This window comes from Fistularia commersonii, chromosome 27 (genome assembly GCF_037954325.1).
Source record: "Fistularia commersonii isolate RoL2024-O1a breed Wild chromosome 27, RoL_Fcom_v1.0, whole genome shotgun sequence".
Lineage (NCBI taxonomy): Eukaryota > Metazoa > Chordata > Actinopteri > Syngnathiformes > Fistulariidae > Fistularia > Fistularia commersonii.
The window spans coordinates 4,373,178-4,395,802 of record NC_141310.1 but is presented as its reverse complement, the minus strand read 5'-3'; the positions used below and the strand labels follow the sequence as shown (position 1 = coordinate 4,395,802).

Here is a 22,625-nt window from a genome sequence, read left to right as displayed (position 1 = left end):
CCTGATAATCCTCAGGCAGAATGTTATGATCTGTTTTGATGCAGAGAAAGCAGTTTGTCACACACCATCTTTGCCACTCACATGGTCTGTCCCGCGACTTGTACGTGCCCTTTCACGAGGGAGTGTGCGTGTATACACATGTGCACAAGTTCCATCGGGTAGTGCACGTGCAAGGGACGATGTAACCAATCCACAAAGCAAAAACAATTATAACGCCCATACTACTCATGGATTCTATAAACATTAAGATGTCCTAGAAGTATCGGCATTAGTATTTGATAGAATCGTGAAATATTACCTGATATATAGAGTATGCATTATTATCCTACTACTACACATGATATACGATTTGTTTTATTAATACGCAGACCAACACAGATACACATCCACACAATCTACTTTTTATGCAATGCTAAAGTAATCTTAATGTAGTGGAAATCAAATCTTGCCACTGTGGGATGAATGAAAGCATATTTTATTGTATTGTGATTACATCATTTCATTTGATCAATTATTTTGATGCAATTTTTCAATTGATAATATCACTACTTTTGGCACGCTAACATACTCGCGCACGCACGCAACCCCACCAGAATCTCCTCATAATACAATGTGGAGGACTTCAGGTTTTGTTGCATTTGAGCCAAATTCACGTGATTCCTTTTTCCTGGCTGAGACATCATATGACACTCGACCAAATGTCTCCCGACATGTCGAGCCGGTTTGGTTTCTAAAGCCTTACAGTTGCACAAGCAAAGTTAAAACAAATCAGTCACAAGCAAACAGCAGCAGGATGGCTCATGCTTTACGACTACCACACCCACTGTGCTAAACATTTCTCAGGGTATATTAATTAATTCCCTTCAAAGTCTGCTTTGGCATCGGGCGCTTACGCAAATCAACCTGAATAATTGAAGATGAGTGTTACTTGGCAAAAAGAAAATCTGCGTCGCTTTCTCATGTCACCTCCGCACCGGGAACCGAATGTTTTCATTCTCCGTGAGATTAATCTCAAATTGACGCCTGGCAAATGAACATGTCTTATCACCAGGGAGTCAAAAGGATTTTGCACGGTAAATTTAACGTGATTTAAATCTACAAAGGAAGAGTATATACACACGGCTACAATAATCCAAAAAGAGTAGGCCACAAAGAAATGTCTGCATTATCTGCATTTATCAATATCAGTGTAACCTCCTCGTGACACGGCACACCCACACTGGCAGCGTGGGCAGACGCGTCAACGTCAATCAGACGCCTTCACTCAGAAATCCAAGACGGCAGCATCTGACGTAACGCCGTTCGCTTCTCTGTTCTTTCTCTGTGCTCTTTTCGAGCAAACAGTGTCGTCTATTTTCAAAACCACTGATTTCGTCGGCGAGGTCGTCTGAGAAGATGAAGATGTAATATGTCTGGGAGGGGGGGGGCGGATTAGTCGGAAACCCCTTTTGGGACTCGAGGGTTTGGAACGCAAGTGGTTAGCGGTGTGTTAATAGTAAAATAAAATTGGTTTCAAAAAGAGAGAGCACTTAGACGTTCAGACAGTGGAATATAATCAATTATGATCAGCCTAATGGTCTCAAAATGTGAGCACGGGGCATGCACGTGCACACATGTACACACACATATGCCCACACGCACCGTATCAGATAAAGAAAAACATAAATGCATACATAGATACGCATACATGCATGCATGTATGCATACACTTGTGCAAATGTGATAAATACCAACAAAAAAAAACAATATAAGGTCAAAAATCACAAGTAAATGTGAACCTGTCCGTCTTCTGAAGTTCATAGTTTCATGAATTGTATCATTTCTGAAACAGACGGCAAATTAGTGACTTGTTTGTTTGCTTTGTTGAAGGCAGGTGTGTGCATGTGTGAGTGTGTGTGTGGATTTCTGGGCGTAAATATGAATGCGGTCAGGCAGAGAGAGAGGGAATGTGAGAAAGTGACAGTGTCTAAGGACAAGAATGTGCCAAAGTAATTCATGTTGGCCTCTTTATTAATTCATTTCATTTATAAAATGCATTTATTAGACTTGTATTTTTTTTTCCTCATTTGATCAGTGGGAAACAGGATCGAACGAATGAAGAGAGGAACGGAAGAAAAGAAAGTTGCTTGTTAAAAATAGCGATCCTACGTTGTCACCTTGAAGCCACAAGGTTTTTGAGTTCACCCTCTCCGCCCCCTGCTCGTCTCCCTGCTGCAGCCTCATCTAATATGCATGGATATATATGTATCCTGGATGCTCATCCTCCGTTGAGTCATTTCTACTTGTTTATTTAATATTATGAAGAACAAGAAAACTCAATATCGTGGGTGAGGATTTGCCTCGTCTCACACGTGATGGGGAAACAAGCTGACGTGTTCGGAGGCTCTAAACCAGGCTGACAGTCGGATCAGTTGAAAGAAAAGACTTTATTTACCTTTCGTTCAAATCAGTAAACAGTCTTTATGTCTGTTGAATGTCATATCCAATACTAATTAATACCGTCAATTGGCAGAAGTAGCAAGATTCTGTGTGTTATAAACAGTTTGTGAATGTCTTTTGTAAAGACCGGATGGGGGAAAAAAAACCAGGCAGCTGCAGTTTAAACAAATAAAATATGAAAGCGTCGGTAATAAATAATATCAAACGTCCCAAAACTTTAAAACGGTGTCGCTTCCCCGAGCGTCCGGGAGATCTGCTCCGGCGGGAAAAGATTTGACCTCGGATAAAACCGCCGCGAGTAAAACACACACCGAATAGCGACCGGTCAGAGAGAACGACTGCGATGAAAAACTAACCGCCGGCGAGGTTTCAGGTAATCATGCGGTACAAAGCGCTGAGGTCGGCCTGTATTTTCTTGAAAGGCGGCCTGTTTCCTGGATCGTACTGCCAGCAGCTGCTCATGAGCCTGGAGATTTCCATGGGGCATCCGCGGGGGGGGGGCATACGGTACCCTGGATCACACCAGCGCAGAGTTATTAACATTGCATGTACGTTTCCAGCACGGCGGAGGAACTTGACACCTCATTACTTGGATTTATGAGCGCGTACCTTTCTCCACCTCATCCCGGGTCTGCTGGTTGCTCATGCTGGTGTACGGCGTCATTCCCAAGGAGAAGGTCTCCCACAGCAAGATACCGAAGCTCCACACGTCGCTCTCGGTGGTATAGCGGCCTGGAGAGACCAGCAGGGGTCAGCGTCGATGCAGAAACCCGTGGATGAGGACTCAGGTGTGTGGAAGCGGGAGACAGAGAGGCGGACGGCGCCCCCTGACATACCATAATTGAGGGCCTCGGGAGCGGTCCACTTGACAGGGATCTGTCTGAGGCCGCCCTCGGCCGAGTACACGCCGCCATCTTCTTGGCGGGACATCCCAAAGTCACTGATCTTCACCACATTCTGCTCCGCGACCAGACAATTCCTCGCTGCCAGATCTCTGGAAGACACAAGCCGTGAGAAGAGCGAGTCCTACGAGAGAAGGCGATGAAAAATGGATGCGAAAGAGACCGGGGGGGGGAAAGAGGGGGAAAAAAAAAACATCACAAACCGAGACGGAAGCAAAGTGAGCGAACAGGCAGGGCGAGAGGGGGGGGTCGGACCGAGAGAGCCGGCGTTCCCGTCGTTTCTCGTCTTCCGCAAGACAGAAGGCGAGCGGCTCCGATCCGCTCCCACCGGTACGACTGCCCGGTAATGAGGCCGGTGTCGCGGCCTCCCGCCGCTTCCGGAGCGCTCGCAGCCTCGCCGACGGCCCGCTCGACTTTCAAGCGACCGACGTGACGCTTTTTTTTTTCAAGCTTGCGCTGGGGATCAAGACTCGGCGTATTTTATCTAATTTCATTTGTCGCAAACAAATCCCAGTTCTGACAGTTAGATCCGGCTTTAGTGAGAACTCGCCGCCTCTCGTTGTCTCATGAAAAATGTATAAAATGTTGCGGGAAGAGTTTTTTTTTTTACTTTTACACAGTTTAGACTAGCGAGGAACATAAAAGATAGGATATCACAACCGTTTTCTCACCCTCTGATGTTCTCATTGCAGAATCGATTGGTAGACGGCGCTCTACAGGTATAACGTTCGCATTAAAGCGGGAGAGTCTGTAGATTTTATTTGATCTGAAAACAAAATTTTTCAACATCTCAAAAGGTACCGGGAAAACTTTTCTCACCGGAAATCTGATTTCAACCTTCCTTGAACTTCAATTGTCTTTTAATCTAATGAGAAGTTTTCATTTCAATCTTTTTTTTCCAATTAAATGAAAATAGGAAAAGGAGAAAGGTAGTTATTTAGGCCATTTAGAATCGGAATCACTTAATTTATCCCTGAGGCGCAATCAGAGGAAGTTTATTCTAGTTTAATTTACTTTAGTTTAGCGTCCAATAAAGTTTGGTACTAGGCATATAAATTGAATACAGTGTAACACGGCTGATATAACAGATACGCGAAACACGTGTTGTGTACACGACACCACGCGTGTCACAAGTCACCACAAGCACGAGACTGTCAAATAGTGCTCGGTACTCGGTGACAAGCGGCGATCGGATGTATAATCTTCATAAACTGCAACTTCACCTGAGGTCGGTTGCAAAAGAAAAAAAACAAAAAGTAAGTTATTTTATCTTTGCTGAATTCAGATATTGAAATCACGCCTCTTCAAATCAACGTAAGAGAGAATGGCTATTATTGCAATGGTTATTTCTCCAAGGCAGCAGAATTTTTCCAATCACACAAAATCGATAGATAATGGATCATTGATAATGGAAGCTGGGAGCGCATGTGACCACATGAGGTGGAGCGCCACGTGGCAGGAATGTGGGTGAAAGGGTGCCGAGGTGGAGAGCAAACTGGCGATGAAGAGGTCAGACAAAAGCGATCATGTGAAAAAAAAAAGGGGGGGACCAATGAAATGTCACATTGGGAAAAGAGGGAAAAAAAATGACATATGAAGTGCAGCCATGACAGGAAATGCAAAGTTTTGAAAAATACAGATCTTGATCGTCGGAGGACGCCAAAGGGTTTGAAATAGTTGGGACAGCAGCTCCACCTTGTGAGTGCATCTGCGAGTCGGCATCACGAGCCGGAGGCCGAAGGTGAGCGTGCACGCAGGCGGCAAGCAAACGTCCACGATCTTACAGCCGTTTCCCTGCTTATTACACAGTAATAAAAGTGGAATTCTCTACCAACAGGAGTGAGAAGTTATACAACAACATAGATCTTTCATCCAAACTTCTCAACTTTGCGAGGTGGAGTATGTGTGTTCTTCCTCCGGCGGTACAAGTGGGGAGCTTTAGGAAGGAGTTAAAAATAACAGCGGTGTGTGAGAAGGTTACTTGGAAAGCCTCCTGTAAAGGTTGAGGACGCCGGAGGCCCGCCAGCATTTCCTCTCGTTCTGTCCGAGTATTCCGCCGTATCCGGGGGGGGTTTGAAGACCTCGCAGCGATTGAGTTGGCGATCAGAAACGGAAAAAACAAAAAATAGAAAAAAAACTCTCCCCGCTATTGAGAATAGCATCAGATCCCATCTTTTTAAGACCCGCTCTTCCTCTTCTTCCCTCATCAGAGGCGTCTCTGGCGGCGCCTCACATTCAGTCGAGTCTTCAGACTCCGTGTTCAGACCTCTCTTCTGTTTTGGCATCTTCGTGCGGTTGAACTGTTTCTCCTTCGGTTTCTTCCCGTCGTATTGTTTTTATCACACAAACAAAGTCGCTCTTTGTCTCCGCGTTCATACTTCGCTCCCTCTGGTAACCCGGTGCTCATCCGGCCGGCCGAGTGATGGAGATTTGACGGGACGTCGGCCGGTCAGACGAGGCCTCGAAGCAAAAAACACACGGACGTCAACCGACCCTTGGATCTTGATGCCGTCGGCCACTTTAAAATACCAATCGTAGGCTGCGCTCACGTCACCGTTGCACTTGTCAGGCCTGTAGTTCTTCCTCGGAGACGGATTCTGAAGCGATCCCACGCCTCGCAGTAGACCTCGACATCTGTGAGGTCACCCGGAGAAAGATGTCGCTACGATTGTGGACGTTTCTCATTTCGCTCTCGAAAGAAACTCGTTCGCCGGTTTGTGAGGTTAAGGAAGTCCTCCGCGGCAGGAAGTGTCGTTTGAAAAACGATCACAGACGAACGAATACAAGGGAAACAATTTGCTCGTCGACAAGAACGCAAATGTGAAAACCCAAGCTTCTGCGTCTCCTCGGTTCGGTTTGTTCGGACTTGGAGTTTCCTGCTCAGAGCCAAAATCCCTGTTATTCGACCCTTAAACTGCTGTGGAAACACAAAGACAAAACCCCCTAAAGACCGGACATCTTTTCCAGATGTGCAGGTAGGAACTTTACAGGGGACGGAAAACACTCACGGAAATGTAAGGTATCCAGCATTTTCTGACGTGCAGGCGATTTCGGAAAATGATTGATTAAGATTACGAGAAATGAATGGAGATCTGCGCCCAATGCAGAAAGTTAAAAACCCTTTAAATGAATCGTCCCTGTTGGTTTGCAGCAGGGACGATTAAAAAAAAACAAACCAAAAAAACAGTAAGAAGATCCCTGGTTTGATTCCCACAGGAATTTGTGTGGAGAATCCATGTTCTCATTGTGTCTGCGTGGGATTCCTCCAAGTTCTCCGGTTTACTCTCACGAGCCAAACGAATCCCAATAAATGAACATAAATGCTAAGAAGTAGAGGAGGAGGAGCAAATGTTGGCTAAAGTGCAAGACCCGAGGGCTGGTCCCCCTGCAAATATGGAAAAGGCTGGTTTCCCCTTTAAGAATACCATCTTTTTTTTTTTTTGTTTGTTTGTTTGTTTTTTGTTTTGTTTTTTTTTTACAAATCGGGACTGTGATATAAGAAGCAGCTGAAATCCCGTTGGCCTCGGAGATGGCCGTCCACGTTTCTAGACATCAATAGTGTCTGCGATATTTCGGTCAAAATCCATTTTGACACTTATTTTGTCAGAGAGCTGAAAAACCGACCCGTTGTCAGGCCTCCTGCTGTTTGAAAGGTTTCACATCTCAATGTTACATGATGCGGGTCAGTCAAGGAAATAGCACGCTATTGTTTTTGTTAGGAATATTGGGGTGAGCTCAAATAATCGAAAAGCAAGACGCTTGTTGCCATGGCTGGTTTCCATGGCTTCCATTGTCATGTGACACCTGCTACACTGGTGATGATGCAAACTTCTCCTGACCTCCGGGGGGGGGGATTCTCTACAGTTTACAGAAAATGTAAAAATAACATCTTGAAACAGCAGCTCATCCATCTATTCCAGATGGTTTGGTGAGACGCGCCAGAGAACAGCTGGGTCGCTCATTGAAAACTAAAGTCGCGTAAAACTGACCGGTAACTGGTTTTAATGGTTAACCAAGTTCGGGCCATTGTTCTTCCTGTGACAGGAGGGACGGCCGTACAGAACAATCACCGCCTCCCAAAATCGAGGAGACGAAGGCCAGGCTGAGATGCTCCTCTGACTGGCGGCTGCTGGATTTTCAATCTGTGGGTCAAAACTCTAAACTGTAATCCAAACTGCGGGATGACCGCGAAGGGCTGCTGTGAGTCGCAGTCATGTGGCGTTCAAAGTCAACCCGAAAAAAAAAAAAAAGACTTTTAAGTGTTAAGGGTTGTCCAAGCAGTCTGCACACACACTAACACACATGCAAATGCGCATCCAATGTGTGTTGCAGGGTGCATCTGCTTCCAAACTGTAGTTGGGGTGCAAACCCGGCGGTCAGATATTAATTTTTAAGTAATTTAAGTAATTTATTGAGATGTGATGTGATGGCACAGTTCTAGTTGTGATTTAAAACACAGTGAATATAAACTTTTCAAAAAGATGGACTCTAAGCTATTTTCTAAATTGGCCACATATAAAGACATGCAACCATTCATTCTCATTCACACATCATTTAGCTCACCATTCTGGGCAATTTAGGGTCTCCAGCACGTTTTTGGACCGTGGGAGGAACCCGGAAAACTCAGAGGAAACCCACGCAGACACGGAGACCACATGGAGGCTCCACACAGGAAGACACGCTGTCGGATATGAAGCAGGGACCTTCTTTCCGCGGGGGGGGGGAAGCGCTAACCACTGCCACTCTGTGCTCTTGATCAAGGTTCTCAATGGAAACACACAGAGTGGAGATCCTGTGAGTGTCAGCCGACCTCTCGGCTCAGCCGGAGCGGAGCTTCGTGTCCGACGGAAGCGTCTCGGTTCTTCAGCAACCGTTCTTTTCGGCAATCGTGGTCCGCGGACGGACGAAGGACCGGAGTTGTCGTGACAGTCTGGATCCACAGTGGGATTTGACTGAAAATGTCTCTTCTTCGGCCGGATGTCCGGCCCTGAGGGGAAGCAGCCTCGAAGCAGGCTTCCGGAAAAGCAACTGCTCAGTTTCTTAGAGATCAAACTCCAGTTGGAGCCGCAGGCGTCCATCTCATCCACGGGTCTGTGGGATTTTGGCCACCAGTCTCTGGTTGTGATTTGTTATTTTCCTCCTGATATCATCCGCCCGGCTCCTCTACGCTTCTCTGCCTCTGAGAAAATGTGTCGAACGAGCTCATCTTTGGTGTTTGCAGTCCAGGCGAACGCGCTTTCGCATCGCTCTCAGAGATGCTCGGCCTTGAAATGGAACTGCGGCGCGAATCAGGCGGCGGCGTCTTCAACCCGTGGGGTTCCAGGACACAGAGCGCCGGAGGTTTGAATCACATTTTCTCTTAACATGATTCGTCCTGGGTTTGCACAGACGGAGCTGCAGATGAAACCGCCACCCAGAGCGTCGAGATCTCTATCATACATTTTCCTGAGTAATGTGTGTGTGTGTGTGCGTCTCTATGCGTGTAGCAAAGAGGAAGAAAGGTTCTTGATTATCTTCAATACAAATGGATTTCTTTGGATCCACCTATGGGCGGAGTGAAAGAAGATGGGAAGTTGTTCGGCGTGAGAGAAGAGGATGCGGAGGAGATGGTTAGATGGAGGAAGGTGATTCGCTGTGGCATCCCCTGAAGGGAACAGCCGAAAGAAGAGGAAGAAGGGGAAGTCTGCTGTCATAATAACACATTAACAAGCAATAAATAACTGACTGACCTGTGGATGCACTTCTGTCTCTCCAGGTACTCCATGCCTGCGGCCACGTTCTCTGTCATCTTCACCAAAATCTTGACTTCTAGAGTGAAACCCTCATTTCGCAGGAAGGAGAGAAAGTCACCGCCTTGCGAGGCGCGTGGGCAGAGATGTCAGGGCGGCCATAAGACGGCGGGACAAGAGACGCCGTCACGGGTTTGAAATGTGAAGCAGACACACACACACAGTTACCTGCAACAAGCTCCATGACGATATATATGGGCTGTTTCTGCGTGCAAACTCCTATCAGACGCACAATATTGGGGTGATTGTACTGCTTCAGGATCCTGGCAGACACAGGGAGGAGGAACCATCAGCCCCACCAGTCTACTATCAACTCAAAGGGTCTGACTTAAAGTGAGTGATCGGAAAGGATGAGTTCAAACTGGGCTAGATTTCGATTCGTGTAAGTTGGAGACCCGCGTCAGGGTTGGTTAATGCTACGGTGTGAAGGTCCTGCGTGAGCAGGTTCCTTCCTTATGTAGGGCCGCCCCTCCCCCTCGATTTACATTCTCTTACAAAAAAAAAAATGCATTGTTTTTATTGTTGTCTTTAATCAAGATGTCATTAAAAACATAATAAATACTATGTCACCTAATTTACATGCTTTACAAATTTCAAACAGACCAAAAAAAATCTGAAATAAATTAAAAAAAAAATACTCTCAACACAAAATAAGGGCTCTCTGCATTCAACCCATCAAGGATGAACCATGAGCGGTCGGCTGCCGTCCACCAGCGCCAGGGGAGCAGTTTGGGGATCCGTATCTTGCTCAACAACACTTCGACTCACCAGGAGGAACCGGGAATCAAACCGGAAATGTTCCAAGGATGATCGATCTACCTCCTGCACCATTTCTTTATAATCTATTATCAATAAGTTATAAATACAACAAGGGATCATATTAGTAAAATCACCGCTCCCTCCACAGAGGGGCAACTCATTTCTGTATATTTATTTGGCATTACTTTATATGTGTATCAATATAAACATTTTAATAGTAAGAGTTTTAATATAAGAGTTTTAACAGTAATGAATAGTTTTATATCATCATATTGAAGGCACTCCCTGGAGGCTGTGGCACCCTTGGTATTTGCCTATGGTGCCAAATGGCCACAAGTGTGTGATTGTGTCTGTGTGGGTGTGTGTGTCTGTGTGTGTGTGTGTTCCTGTGTGTGTGTGTGGGCATGCATGCGTGTGCACTGACCTGGCTTCCATCAGGAACTTGTTCTTGTGCTCCGAGGCCAGGTTCTGTTTGCAGCTTTTCACCGCCACAGGGGTTTTATCAGAGCGTAAGAAGCCACTGTACACCTCTCCAAAGTTTCCCTGTGGAGAGCAAACATCATGCCTCGCCGCAAGTCCATCTCCTCTTTAGAAAACCTGACGTGGCACCGCTGCCGATTTTCTGCTCGGCTATAAACACGATATCACGGATGAAGAAGACAGAGAACCAGATGGAACTTTGTGTTTTGGACTGAAAGCCATTAAAATGCAGAAAATGTTAAGATTCCCTGCGGTGAAAGATTAATAGCTAGAGATATTTGGAGTTTTTCTGTGCTGCGTTATAAACGTTAATAAATTCCAAATGAAAAACACTTTTATGATTATTCATGTTTTCCAGACTGATAATGAGAATTATCACAGGATAAACAGTGGGTTTTCAGTGGAACATGACAAAATGGGACATGCATTACATTTATGAGACTGCACTGCTATTCTACGGTTTTCTACTAATTCTACTGCAGAGGACGACTGCTAAACATTCATTCATTCATTCATTCATTCATTCATTCATTCATTTGGGGTCGCAGTGTTGGCTTGAGCCTATCCCAGCTGTCATTAGAGTTAGGGTTGACTTTAAGTAACCTCACAGTATCTTCTTTTGGCCTTTCTAGCTTTAATACAGGCTATAGTGATTGTTATGCGGTAACTAACTAGCTATGGTTCCCTGTAGCAATTTTGACTCTTTATTTCTGATGATAATTTTTTCCACCGTCAGCTTTCATGTCTGGTATTCACAGTTTTTGACCGCTTTCGAAAGGAGGCGGCTGAGCCTTCAGGAGCCGCTGTAACCCTGGACTGAATTAGCCGCCCGAACCAGAGTCAGAGACATCCGGCCCTCCATCCTCCTCTCCTGCTGTTCCTTTTTTTTTTCATAAAAAGACAGAAAACAACATGCTTTGACTACCCAGGAGGAGAGTCTTAAAAACATCACCATCTAAACCAGACCCTTGCCAGGCTGCTTCACACCAGATCTCTGCAGATCTCTGCAACACCGGTGAGAGTCGAAGACGGAGCTGAGGGGAAAAGTGTCTCCTATACCCCCCCGGTCGGCTCTGGAGATCTCCCCACGTGCCCGGTGAACTGCCCAGCACGACCTCTGTCTGCCGGCCGCACATCGGTGACGGCCTCCGATGATCAGTTAATTGGACAATACTGGAAGGTCTGCTTAAAAGTTGAGGAAATCTGTTCTTTGTCCTGCAGACACTGATAAACCTGCAAAGAGTGGGAGTTTTCTGAGGCTTTGGAGAAGGCGGGGGGGTTTAAATCCCTCTAGGATCAGGGTAAAAGCTAGACCGGGCAACCTCCCTCCCCCTCCCCGGCTGCTGGTGACCTCCTGGGTTCTGCAAACGTCTCATCTGCACATTCATTAGAAATCAGACGGAAGCTGCCCCGAGGCAGGTGACCCCCTCCGTCTTATCTCGATCATCTCAGCTTTCACGCATGGAACCCCGTCGGGTCGCCCGCTCCTTCGGCAGAGGCCGTTGCGTCGGCTCCCCGTGGTAACCGACCGCTAAGCGGCCCTGCGCGGTTTCTTTGCACTTTCAGATTTCGTCTCAATCTGCCTCCCAATCTCAGCCTCCCAAAACTACTTCCTGATCAAAGAGTTCTGACAGAAGCCAAACGTAGATAAACATCGAAGCGGAAACCATCGAATTTGTCAACTCTTGTTTAGAAGTATCGAATGTACTCGCCTGTCCTATAATGGCGCCCAAGATGACATCGTCGTGTTCGAGCACCCATTTGTCCTGCGACATCGGAACGAAAAAAAATTAAACGAAACGCATAATCAATAACTGAGCGTTGTGTGATAATTAATCGGCTCTCCGGTCTGGACGATGTGCGTACCTTCAGTACGGGTGTCCCGAGTGTGATGTCGGACCTCCTGGTGACGAACTGCTGCGAGGAGACGAGGTGGTGGATCAGCAGGGGGACGCTGCGGAAACTCTCCCCGTCCAGACGGTACAGATTCTCCACGCAGGGAAGCGTTCGGAGACGGATATGCGGAAACACACACGGTGTAGAGAGGACACGGCCGTTGAGGTCAAATAACACAAAATATAGATTCAGTCATTCATTCATTTATTATCTTTACTGCTCATCCTGCCCCAATCCCAGCTGTCACTGGACAAGAGCCGGGGTTCACTCTGAACCAATCACAGGGCCACATATAGAGACACACAACCATTCACCCGCTCGTTCATGTCTGGGTTATGCAGGGTTTCCAAAAAACCTCCATGTTTTTGGGATGTGGAAGGAAACCGGAGAACCCAGAAGAAACCGCACGTGAACGCAGAAACAACATGAAGAGTCGGAATTGTTACACTCTGTCTAAATGCTGAAGTATGCAAATAATTCTGAGCAATAAGAAAATGACAAGACCTCAGGTGGCCGTGTGAGAAAGATGATGAACGCTCATGGGTGTTTTTATTTTATCGCAAAATCGCGCAAATAAACATTTGACCGTGTTCACGAAAGGTGTCACACTTGAGCAAAACGACAAACCGAATGAGTTTTTTGGCCCCATTTGTTCCGGTAGAATCCCAGCGGATGTTCTGTTCCGAAGAGCGAGCGCAACCCGGAGGCCCCAGAGGCCCGTGTCAGCCCGCTGGGGGGGGGGGGGGGGGGAAGTCACTCCCTCTGGAGGTTTTGCATAATTTCCCGAATGTTGGACCGTTTCTCCTTCAGCCGCTTGATATTTGAGGATTTCCTCGGATATAGCGCCCAATTTAACCCGCCCCAACAGCATCCCGGCGGGATTCAAATGAGGCCTTTGGACGAGAGCAAAAGAAAAATCCTCAATTCTTGTTTTACAGCCTCGGTGGATCCACGCCTGCGCCCGCGCCCATCAGCCGCCTCAAAAGATACGTTTCCGGTTGGCTTTCTGCTAGACGGTCTTAGAGCAACACGCAGCATAATTCATTGTAGAATCGACTGCAAGTTCACAGACGCGTACCATGGTGTTCCCACTCGATGGATTTCAAAGTTTCCACAAAGTTCCTCTGCCTGCGCTCCAAGCCAGTCATGTATTCCGTGAGCGTGACTCAGCCGTCCTCCGAAAGCCGCCTTTATTTCTCCGACTAACTCCAGACTCGCCCTAACGGGAGCCGAAGCCTTTCCCCGACACATTTCTGATTTGAACCCTTTTTTAAACATGTCGGAATGAAAACACGGCAGCACCACGACTATTCCCCTCCAAAAAAAAACCAAAGAAACAAGTGCGTGTGTTGTGAAGCACTATGACTGACCTCGGTGTTCTGGATGAGGAAATGCTTGCAGCAGCCGTCCCAGTGCACGGAGAGCACGTAGCCCTGCTTCTCTTGGCTCTTCCTCACCAGGAAGTCCCCGTTGTTCTTCAGCAGCTGCTGGACCTCCGGCCGTGGGATGGCTCCGTGATACCACTCCTGCTGGCTCAGCGGACGCTCGGCCTCCTCCAGCGCGGAAAGGGGCGGGAGCACCTGAGGACGTGGGAGATAAACGCAACCGCGGGGGATTCAAGTGTGATTTTTCAGACGCCGCTTCAAAGCAAAACTTGAAAGTGAAAGCGTAAGATTGCACTTGAGAAGGAAATCAGCAAATAATTCTGGCTCCAAGTCCAACGGGTCGGTGGCACAAAATCAATTTGGCGCAACATTTGTTTGATCAATTCTGCAGTTGGAAAATAGAAATGTTCCCGTCCGGTTGCTGCCTAATGAAGATGAAGAAGCGTCTCCAGGGTCACCGGGTCTCCTCTCTCTGCACACAATCACCTCACAGCTATGATGAACTAATGGTGGCGCAGATATTTGAAAGTTCCATCTCATTTTTTTTTTTTTAAAGAAAAACAGTCAAGTGTTGCTTTTGGAGCGAGAAACTCAAGAGAAAGATGCCCTGAGGGACACGAGGCTTCCTGAGTAAAAGATGAAGAGTTGGCTGTTTGGCTCAGGAGGTGGAAGAGTAGCCGTGATGAGCGCCCTTCTTTATAACACCTCATTTAAAAATGTCCTTTAGCGTCAATACGGCGATGATGTTTATATACTGCTGTGCAAAACATGCTAATACAAACTCTATTAATGTGTGATGCAGTTACGGCCTGACTACGAACAAAGTGTTTAACCCACCTCATTTTTGGATTTAAAAAGGTCACTCAGGTTGTTCAAGATCCTGTGCACTTTGGGAGAGGCTTGGTTGTAGTCCTGGAAAACAGATCACACAGTTAATTAAAAAAAAATCAAATTAAATTAAATTAAATGACTAACCTGCTTTACTATTAATGCATTTGAAATGCAGAAGTGTAACCGGGTTTGTGTGTTAGAAGTGAATAAATCCAATCATATGCAGCATTACGATATTTTTCTATGAATGTTTTTTATTATCATTACTGCAATGTGAATCTGTAACATGTATTTTGTCTAAATTAACTCATTTAAATGGAGCAGAGTGGAAACATGAATTAATATAAAATAAAACATCTCAGTAAAGAACATGTCATTTAAATTTGCTATTAAAATATGAGTCTAATAATTGTGGCGTATTTTATCGACCCCTCTTCATCCGCAGCTTTTCATTTCAAACCCGGGATTGGAATTCTGTTCACGACATCTCATTCCAGCACGTGGGTCCCTGTCATGTTTCCCATTTCCTTTCGAATTTTGGAAAGATCAGGGAACTTTACGCGAGGAACCGTGAAGCGTAAAATGAAGGTTATTTGTCAAACTGTGTGTCCGCCAAGCGGCTCTGGTATCATCAGGGTCTGATCAGAACTGCTAACATCTGAAGCCTCCAGTTGCTGACCAACACTTCAAATATTCAAAGTTACTCTGCATGCCTGGGCGGAGGAGATAGTAAGGTGAGGAGCGGCGAAAAAGGCAACATACAGTGTTTGTGTTGAGTGAAGGTGGGAGCGGGTCTGTGTCCAGCTGCAGAGCAGGGGGAGGGTCCCTGTCACCCAGCTGGTCCAGCTTCTCCTTCAGTATCAACCTCTGAACCTCCAGCTTGGCTTTCACGCCTTGAGAAAGCGCCACTTGCTGCCGGCACTCCTCCAGCGCATGTCTTTTACTGAACTGGTAGACCCTGAAAACACAACACGCGGCACCGTTCGATGACCCTTCGATGTCGTCGGCGGGCCGGTCAATGGAACAACCGACAACGCAGATGTCGACAAATAGCCGGTCGGTGCGACCAGATCTGCGGAAGTTTCCTATTGAGGAGGCGGTCAATAACAAGGCGCCGTTCTGAAGCCACAGCTCGGTCAGCGGAACGCCCGAGGTTCTTCACCAGAACATTTCCGGTCGGATCGAAGTCCCTCCGCGCGCCGTGTTTCCACCCCGGCCATAAGATGCCATGATTAACCGGCAAAATAAACTCATTAGCGTTGTTGCTGATGCAGTGACACGACCTGCCTGAAGCCGAGGTCACGGACGTCTACTGATTGGCCATTTAGTTGTTAAGTTACAGACAACAGAATCATCTATTCTTGTAGGTTTTTAGGTACAAAACCATTTTAATAAAACTTTCAAAATTGAAATTTAACAGAACGCATTTTGGTTGCGAATATGCACATGTTGAAGCTATTGGTGTTGAAAATATAGGCATCAGTAATGACATCACTCGCTAAAGGGGATTATAAAATATATGAAGAACAGATACACGAGAGGTGATGTGAGGTAAAGGCAACGAATACAAACATTGCAAACACAAAAGTCAAACTACGATAGGAAAAACGAAACACAGACTGAAGTGAGAAATCAGACAGGAAATAGATAAGCTGAATGAAATGACTTTAAATGTAAGTTCATTATTATGCAAATAAGCAGCTCATCGGCGCTATAAGGTCACCCCAAAGCGCCTGTGAGGCTTCCGTCTTTCCAAATGAAATAAGCAGAAAACTAAGCGTGATGAAAATATCTGTGCTGTGCAATTAAGGTAACAAAGTGAAGGCAGACAACAGCAGTTTGTCAGACGTCTCTGTGACATCTTGCCGTTTAAAAACATGCAAAACGTGTAAAAGGATGAATATCGGTTCCACGACTTCCCTCGAAGTTTGTTGGGGGTGAGCAGAAAGTTACCGTGTTTTTGTGAACGTAGTTAATGTCAAAGGGTCACGATGTGTTTATTAAATGCGCAGTAAGTCGAAAATGTCATTAATTTCTCAGCGACCCCATTTCATTAACCTTAGGGGAGGCTCGCTACTCCAGATTACCTCAGGTTATGAGATCACTCAGCAGAACTCCTCGCCACCTTCACATGCGCGGCTTCTAAAAGTTAGGCTTTTGTGCAGGGAAACCCTCTGGGAGCTTATTAATGACTCAGTCGGTCCCGGGGGACAGTGAACGCCTCACACCCCAGACAGCCGAGACAAATGAGGGGAAGCGGCACCATATTGCTGTATTATAATTCATACGGTCATTGCTGGCTCCTGAGACCTGTTTGTTTAGGAGCTGCTGTGCAGGTGTGAGCCGTGACGGACCGGGCACACACACACACACACAAGCCACTTTATCCCTTGGTGGTCCCCTTACCTCTGACCATTATTTTGGGCACTGTCCCTCTCCGTCTCCAGCTCGAGCTCCAGCTGCTCCACCGACACCTGCTGGGTGCTGACGGTCCGGGCCAGATTTAGCAGCTCCTCCTCCACTTCGGTGAGCCTGCAGGGGACGGATAGGAAGCGATTAAAGCCCGACCTACAAAGGAAGTAGGAGACAAAAAGGAAACAGGAGGCTAAAGAAGTCAAGGCGGAAGCAAAGAGGAAGCTGGAGGAGAGTTCTCAGCTTGAGAACCAATTTATCGCCTCTCACTTGTGCTGGATTGTTTCCAGCGTGAAGTCGTTCAGCTCAACCTGGCTGGGTTTCAGCTTCTCCGTCTCCTCCAGAAGACAACAGTCGAATTCCGCAGGAGCCGGGATCTCCCCTGCCGACCTGGGACACACAAACGTCACACACACCACCGATGACCCGTCAGGTGGGACCCGCACCCGCGACCGACCACGAAGGTCCGGGTCTGTCCACCTGTTCTGCTGGACGAAGCTCTCGTACTCTCTGCCGGGGTCGATGGACATGATGGCGTTGCACATCTCCCCGTGGACGCTTACCACCTCGTGGTGGAGCAGAGTGGAAATGTCAAAGTACTCCTGCAAGATCGCTTTTCTGCTCCAGAAACAGCAAGAAGACGGCACATACAAAGTTGATGAGTTTGACACGTTCTGGGATCTATAAAATAATTTATATGTTTATAAAAGAAAAAACAAAATATAATAATTCCATGAGAAAGCATTGAGATGCAAGATCCGTTGAAATGCCAAAATACAATTCTGAGGCCCTTTAACACTGCTTTATTCTGCTGTGCTTTTAAAATCCAGTATATTTTCTGACAATTTTGTCTTGGAATTTTGTTTTTTACATGCTCATTTCAAATTTTCTATACCTTATTTTTAATTGACTTTGCGTAGTTGACAAACATGTTTCTATTCAGGCCTTTTACGTGTGCATGAGAATACGGAGCAAATTGTTTTGAGGGTATTGTAATGAGACAAACAGAGAGGAAATGTGAATGAAAGATATCACAGGGTCCCGGCTTCTCCTTTGTTTTATAGATTTTTTTTTTTAAGTGTCTGAAGTGTCTGTCAGTTTGTAAAGGAGGACATGAATGGTGGAGTGCTCAGACGAGAGGAGAGCGTTGAATCCTTTAAAAAGAATCACTTTGATTTTTTTTTTTTTGATTTTTTTATCACATATTGATATTCAGCTGTTGTGCATGGAAAAAAAGGTTTTGCATTTCTCCAAGCGGATCCATCCCATGCATCCCACGAGACAGGATCTTACAGGACGAGCACCATCTCCTGCTGCAGAGTCTGCAGCGAGTCCAGCAGCGCCGGTTGGATCAGGCCAAAGTGATGCTGGTGATAAACCTGAGCCGCCCGGGTGGAAAGGACGTAGTCGTTGTGGAGCTGGTGGAGCTTAACTGTGGCCTTTATGTAACGCTCTTTGGCCTTGTCACGCTCCTTACCTGTGAACACACACACACACACATCTCAATGAAGAGGATGACCTTGGAGAAGGAGAGATGGATGAAGTGATAGATAGAAAAATGTCCAGGAATCCCTCACCTTTACTGACTTCTTGGAACTTCCTCTTGGCCTGAGCTGCTTCTCTGAGCGCCTGCCTGTAAATGCTCTTCAGCCTCTCCAGGTCCGTCTGGGTCACCTGCAAAACACAGCCAAGCTTCTGCTTTAGTACACACACTCTCCAGCACGCATTCGTGCACGCATGCACAGGAACAAAGCACTGACATTCAAACAAAAAACCACGGGAAAGAGAGTGACCGTTTATAACACAGGAAGTAGACACAATCACAATGCTCTAGAGAGGAACGTGAAACATGAATTTAGGAAAAAAAAAATTGGTGATATGAGGAAATTAGCTGAGCCCGGTTCCATTGCTGCTGGTGTCATTTTAAAACACCGACGGGTGAAAACGGCTCACGACCTGGTTGGATTTTTTTTGTGGGAACATGAAATGGCTGCTCTGCGCACTTACTCACGAATCCGAGGTGCAAAGTAAGAAAATGCGAATCGGACTAAAAATGGTCGGATAATTGATTGAAAAAGATCACATCGTTCGCTGAGTGAAATGGAGACATAGAAAAAGCGGAGTGGATGGTTTGAAATAGCATCCAAATGCATTTACTCTTCCTCTTTCCCGTCGATTGAACGTCATTTCATTTGACTGCTGTCTCTTTCTGAAGCTGCCGCAACAGAGCGCATTTGCATTTCAGAATAAAACGTTCGTCGAAAAGTCAGACGGTGCATTTGGAGGCGGCGGATTTTGCTCTCTCACAGGAGTCGAGCTCATCTCTCCGAACACCGACGCGTTGAAGTCGGCTGAAGACGTGATACAACTACCAGGGAGCTTTGAACTTTTATATCGGTAAAAATAAATCAAGCTGTTTGCGAAAAATGAGATACGGATAGTAAAAACTTCAAACTTCAGATGAGATCTTTAAAATGGCGAGTTGAAGTTTTTACAACAAAATCAGGCTTGAACGTTTCATCTTTCTGAACCAACAACTAACCACCCATTCTCTACGTCACCTATCCTGCACTTGGGGTCATTATCCCATCTGTGATCGGGCAAGAGGCAAGGTTCACCCTGGACCGGCTGCCAGGCCATCCAGGGAAACAAGACAAAACAAGCATTCACTCTTATTCACACGTCAATCAGTATTTGATGTCACCAATTGACTTTCTGTGTGTTTTCGGACGAGGAGGAGACTGGAGAACCTGTAGGAAACTCATGCAGCCACAGAGAACGTGCAAGCTCCACCCAGAAAGGCCCCGCCGGTGGGCTACGACCACAGACCTTCTTGCTGTGAAGTGGAAGTGCTAACCACAGGGCCAATCCACCCAACTAACCCGTCACATTTGTTTTCCTCTGTTAAAATTTGCCTACAAACAGTGAGTTGAGCGTTCAAAGTTAAAAAATCTTTCCCTCAAATGCTGGGACATTAATTATTAACCAAAATGAGATGACAGAAAAAAATAATTGATTATTCCTTATCTACAGGACTGTCTCCGAAAATTAGAAAATTGTGATAAAGTTCTTTATCTTCTGTAATGCAATCCAAAAAAACTTTTTCATGATATTCCATATTTAGAGATAGGATTTTTGAGTTTTCTTCAGATGTATGCCATAATCAGCAATATTAAAATAATAAAAGGCTTGCAATATTTCAGTTGATTTGTAATGAATTCAGAATGTATGACATTTTTGTTTTTGTAATTGCATTACAGAAGATAAAGAGCTTTATCACAATATTCTAATTTTCTGAGACAGTCCTGTACACTGCCATTGCTGCTCTGTGTCTATCACAGTGCCAAATAGATAGACAACCATTCACCCTCTTATTCGCATATCTGGGCAATTTAAGGTGTCCGATCAACCTTATGTGGGAGGAAACCTGAAGAAACCCATGCAGACATTTCTGCATCCTTTAACAGCACGACAGATCTGATCTTCCAAGGTGGAAAAAGGTGACCTCTTAGATATAAAGGTCAAAAGAAAGTCCTGTCAAAGAACACGCAACTCTATTACAGCAGTGAATAACGCTCTCATCCAAAGACAGAGTGACACTGCCACGAAAATGACTCGCCGATCTGTTTGTCATCATAATTATTTTTGTCTTGTCAGAGCACAGGAAAAGAAATATTGCTGATGTAAGAAGAAGTAGAATGGAGCCCAGCGGTGCCACATATAGAGCAAAACAGCAGGGGATCCAGTGCAGAATCCTGTGGAACCCCAAACTGCACGGGGCTCAGATGGGGATGTCCTTGTGGGATCACTTGGCCAGGTAAGAATTAAAACACCGGAAGGCCTGAGCTGGACAAAAAGTTTGTCCAAGTCCAGGGCCATCTGTCCAACGATATACAATGATCCACAGCGTCAGTCAGCCCTCAGGCTTAACAATGAAACGAAAGAGGAACACCCAGGACTCTGAGTCTATTGACAGTAACAAATTATTCATAACCATTGTAACGGCTGTGTGTGTGTGTGTGTGTATATATGTGCACAAGCTTTGTGTCATACCTTGCTCAGCTCCTGTCTCAGCAGGCTCCATTGCTCTGCGTAGGTTTTCCGCAGCTGCTGTTTGTCCCTGATGAGGAGCGTCAGTTTACTGATGGGGCCGTTTAAAATATCCTCCGACGACCTCTTCATGAGCTGGCTGAGCAGGTCGGTCTGAGAGACCAGGACGCCCCAGGACTGACACAAAGGGTCAATGGTTAGTGGGACAAAGGCCAGGAAGGTATCTCACCAGAGGAACATGCATTTCTTCTAAGAATTGAATATATCCTTCAACTCAGTTGAGTTTACCCGCTTAGCTATATGTCAACATATTAATCACAATTCATCAAAGGAGTGTAACATGTTACTTGTTTTGGATTTAAGAATTACAGAATTCTAGATCTGCAGCACATGAGTACTCTGTCATTATGCCGTATTACTCAATAGGCAGTGGTAACCGCATTGTTGTCAGATCCTTGGTTGCTACCATTGCATAATAGTTGGAAGGCTCTTCTAATGTTACAACACCATCTCTACATCAGTCTTGCGCAGTTCTGTAACTCGATCTTTGCGAAGGTAAAGGTCAGGAAATGCATGAATTCCTGTTCAGTTGCTGTGCCGGGCCGAGAGCTCACCTTGTTGAGCTGGCTGATGTAGTCCACTCCCACGCCGAGCTGAGGCCGGTCCAACTTCTCCACAACGGATGCCATGTGATGCAGCTGCACCGAAAACTCCCGCTCGCTCTTTGCCCGCTGGCCCATCCACTTCTTCATGACCTCCATCAGGTGAAGCTCCGAGTCCAGCAGCCGCAGCACGGCGGCGTGAGCCTGCGGGCAGTGGAAGTCCTCCCCAAAGCCCATCACGGAGTACGGAAAGGGTTTTCACTGCCAAAGAAACGTCCTCAGCAATTGTACCTATTTGTCTTCTAAGGCGACACAGTAAAGCTGATAACAGCTGCAGTGACCAATGACTAGTTACTTCCCTGCTTCATGTTCACTTGAGGCAGCACTTCCTCATGAAGTGAGCGGGGTTTCATATGCATTTGTAGATTTAGTTTCAATTTGAAAGGAAAAGGATCAGCATCATCTGCATCAGAATAATATAACAACAGGAATATTTTAACAGGTTTCATGAAGGCTGGCACAAGAGAGCGGACAGGAACGTCCAACTGACAGAGAACAAATGTCGCCACAGAGTACTTTGACAAATTCCAAAAATACATTTCACTGTAATGAAATGACATTAACTTCTCTTTCTACTTTTGTGATACCCCTAACCACTTGTCTGGTGAGAAAGAGGAATGGGATCTTTTGGTAATGTGAGGTAACTAATATGTAGGAAAAAACAATAAAGCACTGTTGGTTTTTACACAAACAAATATCAAAAGGGATCTACGTTCTGAAGTTGAACGGACCTTTGAATGAATCTGCCACTGACTCTCTGTTCAGTGTGTTGGAGTCCGACCACACGCATGCACATCCGTCCGCCCGCCCGCCCAGAACCACATGCATCCGGACAAACTTTTGACTGCAAAGCAAATAGAAAAAAGTGTCTGCAGTCCACACGACATACGCTCGTACATGCAGGTCGATTAGAGGCGGGGATTCTCGTTGCGAAACCCCGAACCCGCCTTCACCTCGGCCCACTCTGCCACGCTCACGGACACTATGGACGCTTTGACTCGCTCTGGTTCTCAAACATCG

General features: G+C 46.1%; 1 protein-coding gene across 1 annotated transcript; it reads right to left on the bottom strand.

Annotated features, from left to right (window-relative positions):
- Positions 1-1,845: 1,845 nt before the first annotated feature.
- On the bottom strand, positions 1,846-22,386 carry fes (FES proto-oncogene, tyrosine kinase). The gene is made up of 19 exons (XM_086175274.1): positions 22,337-22,386; positions 21,558-21,806; positions 20,947-21,120; positions 18,471-18,567; positions 18,187-18,370; positions 17,374-17,511; positions 17,164-17,283; positions 16,888-17,013; positions 15,244-15,439; positions 14,488-14,562; positions 13,636-13,845; positions 12,236-12,358; positions 12,082-12,135; positions 10,314-10,432; positions 9,299-9,393; positions 9,071-9,194; positions 3,276-3,433; positions 3,049-3,171; positions 1,846-2,951 (listed from the first exon to the last, which is right to left on the bottom strand). Exons 2-19 carry the CDS (start codon positions 21,780-21,782, stop codon positions 2,809-2,811), a joined length of 2,484 nt encoding a protein of 827 aa, XP_086031400.1. The 5' UTR covers positions 21,783-21,806; positions 22,337-22,386; the 3' UTR covers positions 1,846-2,808.
- Positions 22,387-22,625: the final 239 nt, after the last annotated feature.

Coding starts and splice junctions, on each gene's coding strand:
- fes (XM_086175274.1), bottom strand. CDS start 21,782: ATGGGCTTTGGGGAGGACTTCCACTGCCCGCAGGCTCACGCCGCCGTG. Junction 13,846..14,487: donor TTTTTAAATCCAAAAATGAG/GTGGGTTAAACA, acceptor CCACGTCCTCAG/GTGCTCCCGCCCCTTTCCGC. Junction 12,136..12,235: donor TCGGGACACCCGTACTGAAG/GTACGCACATCG, acceptor CCGATGTCGCAG/GACAAATGGGTGCTCGAACA.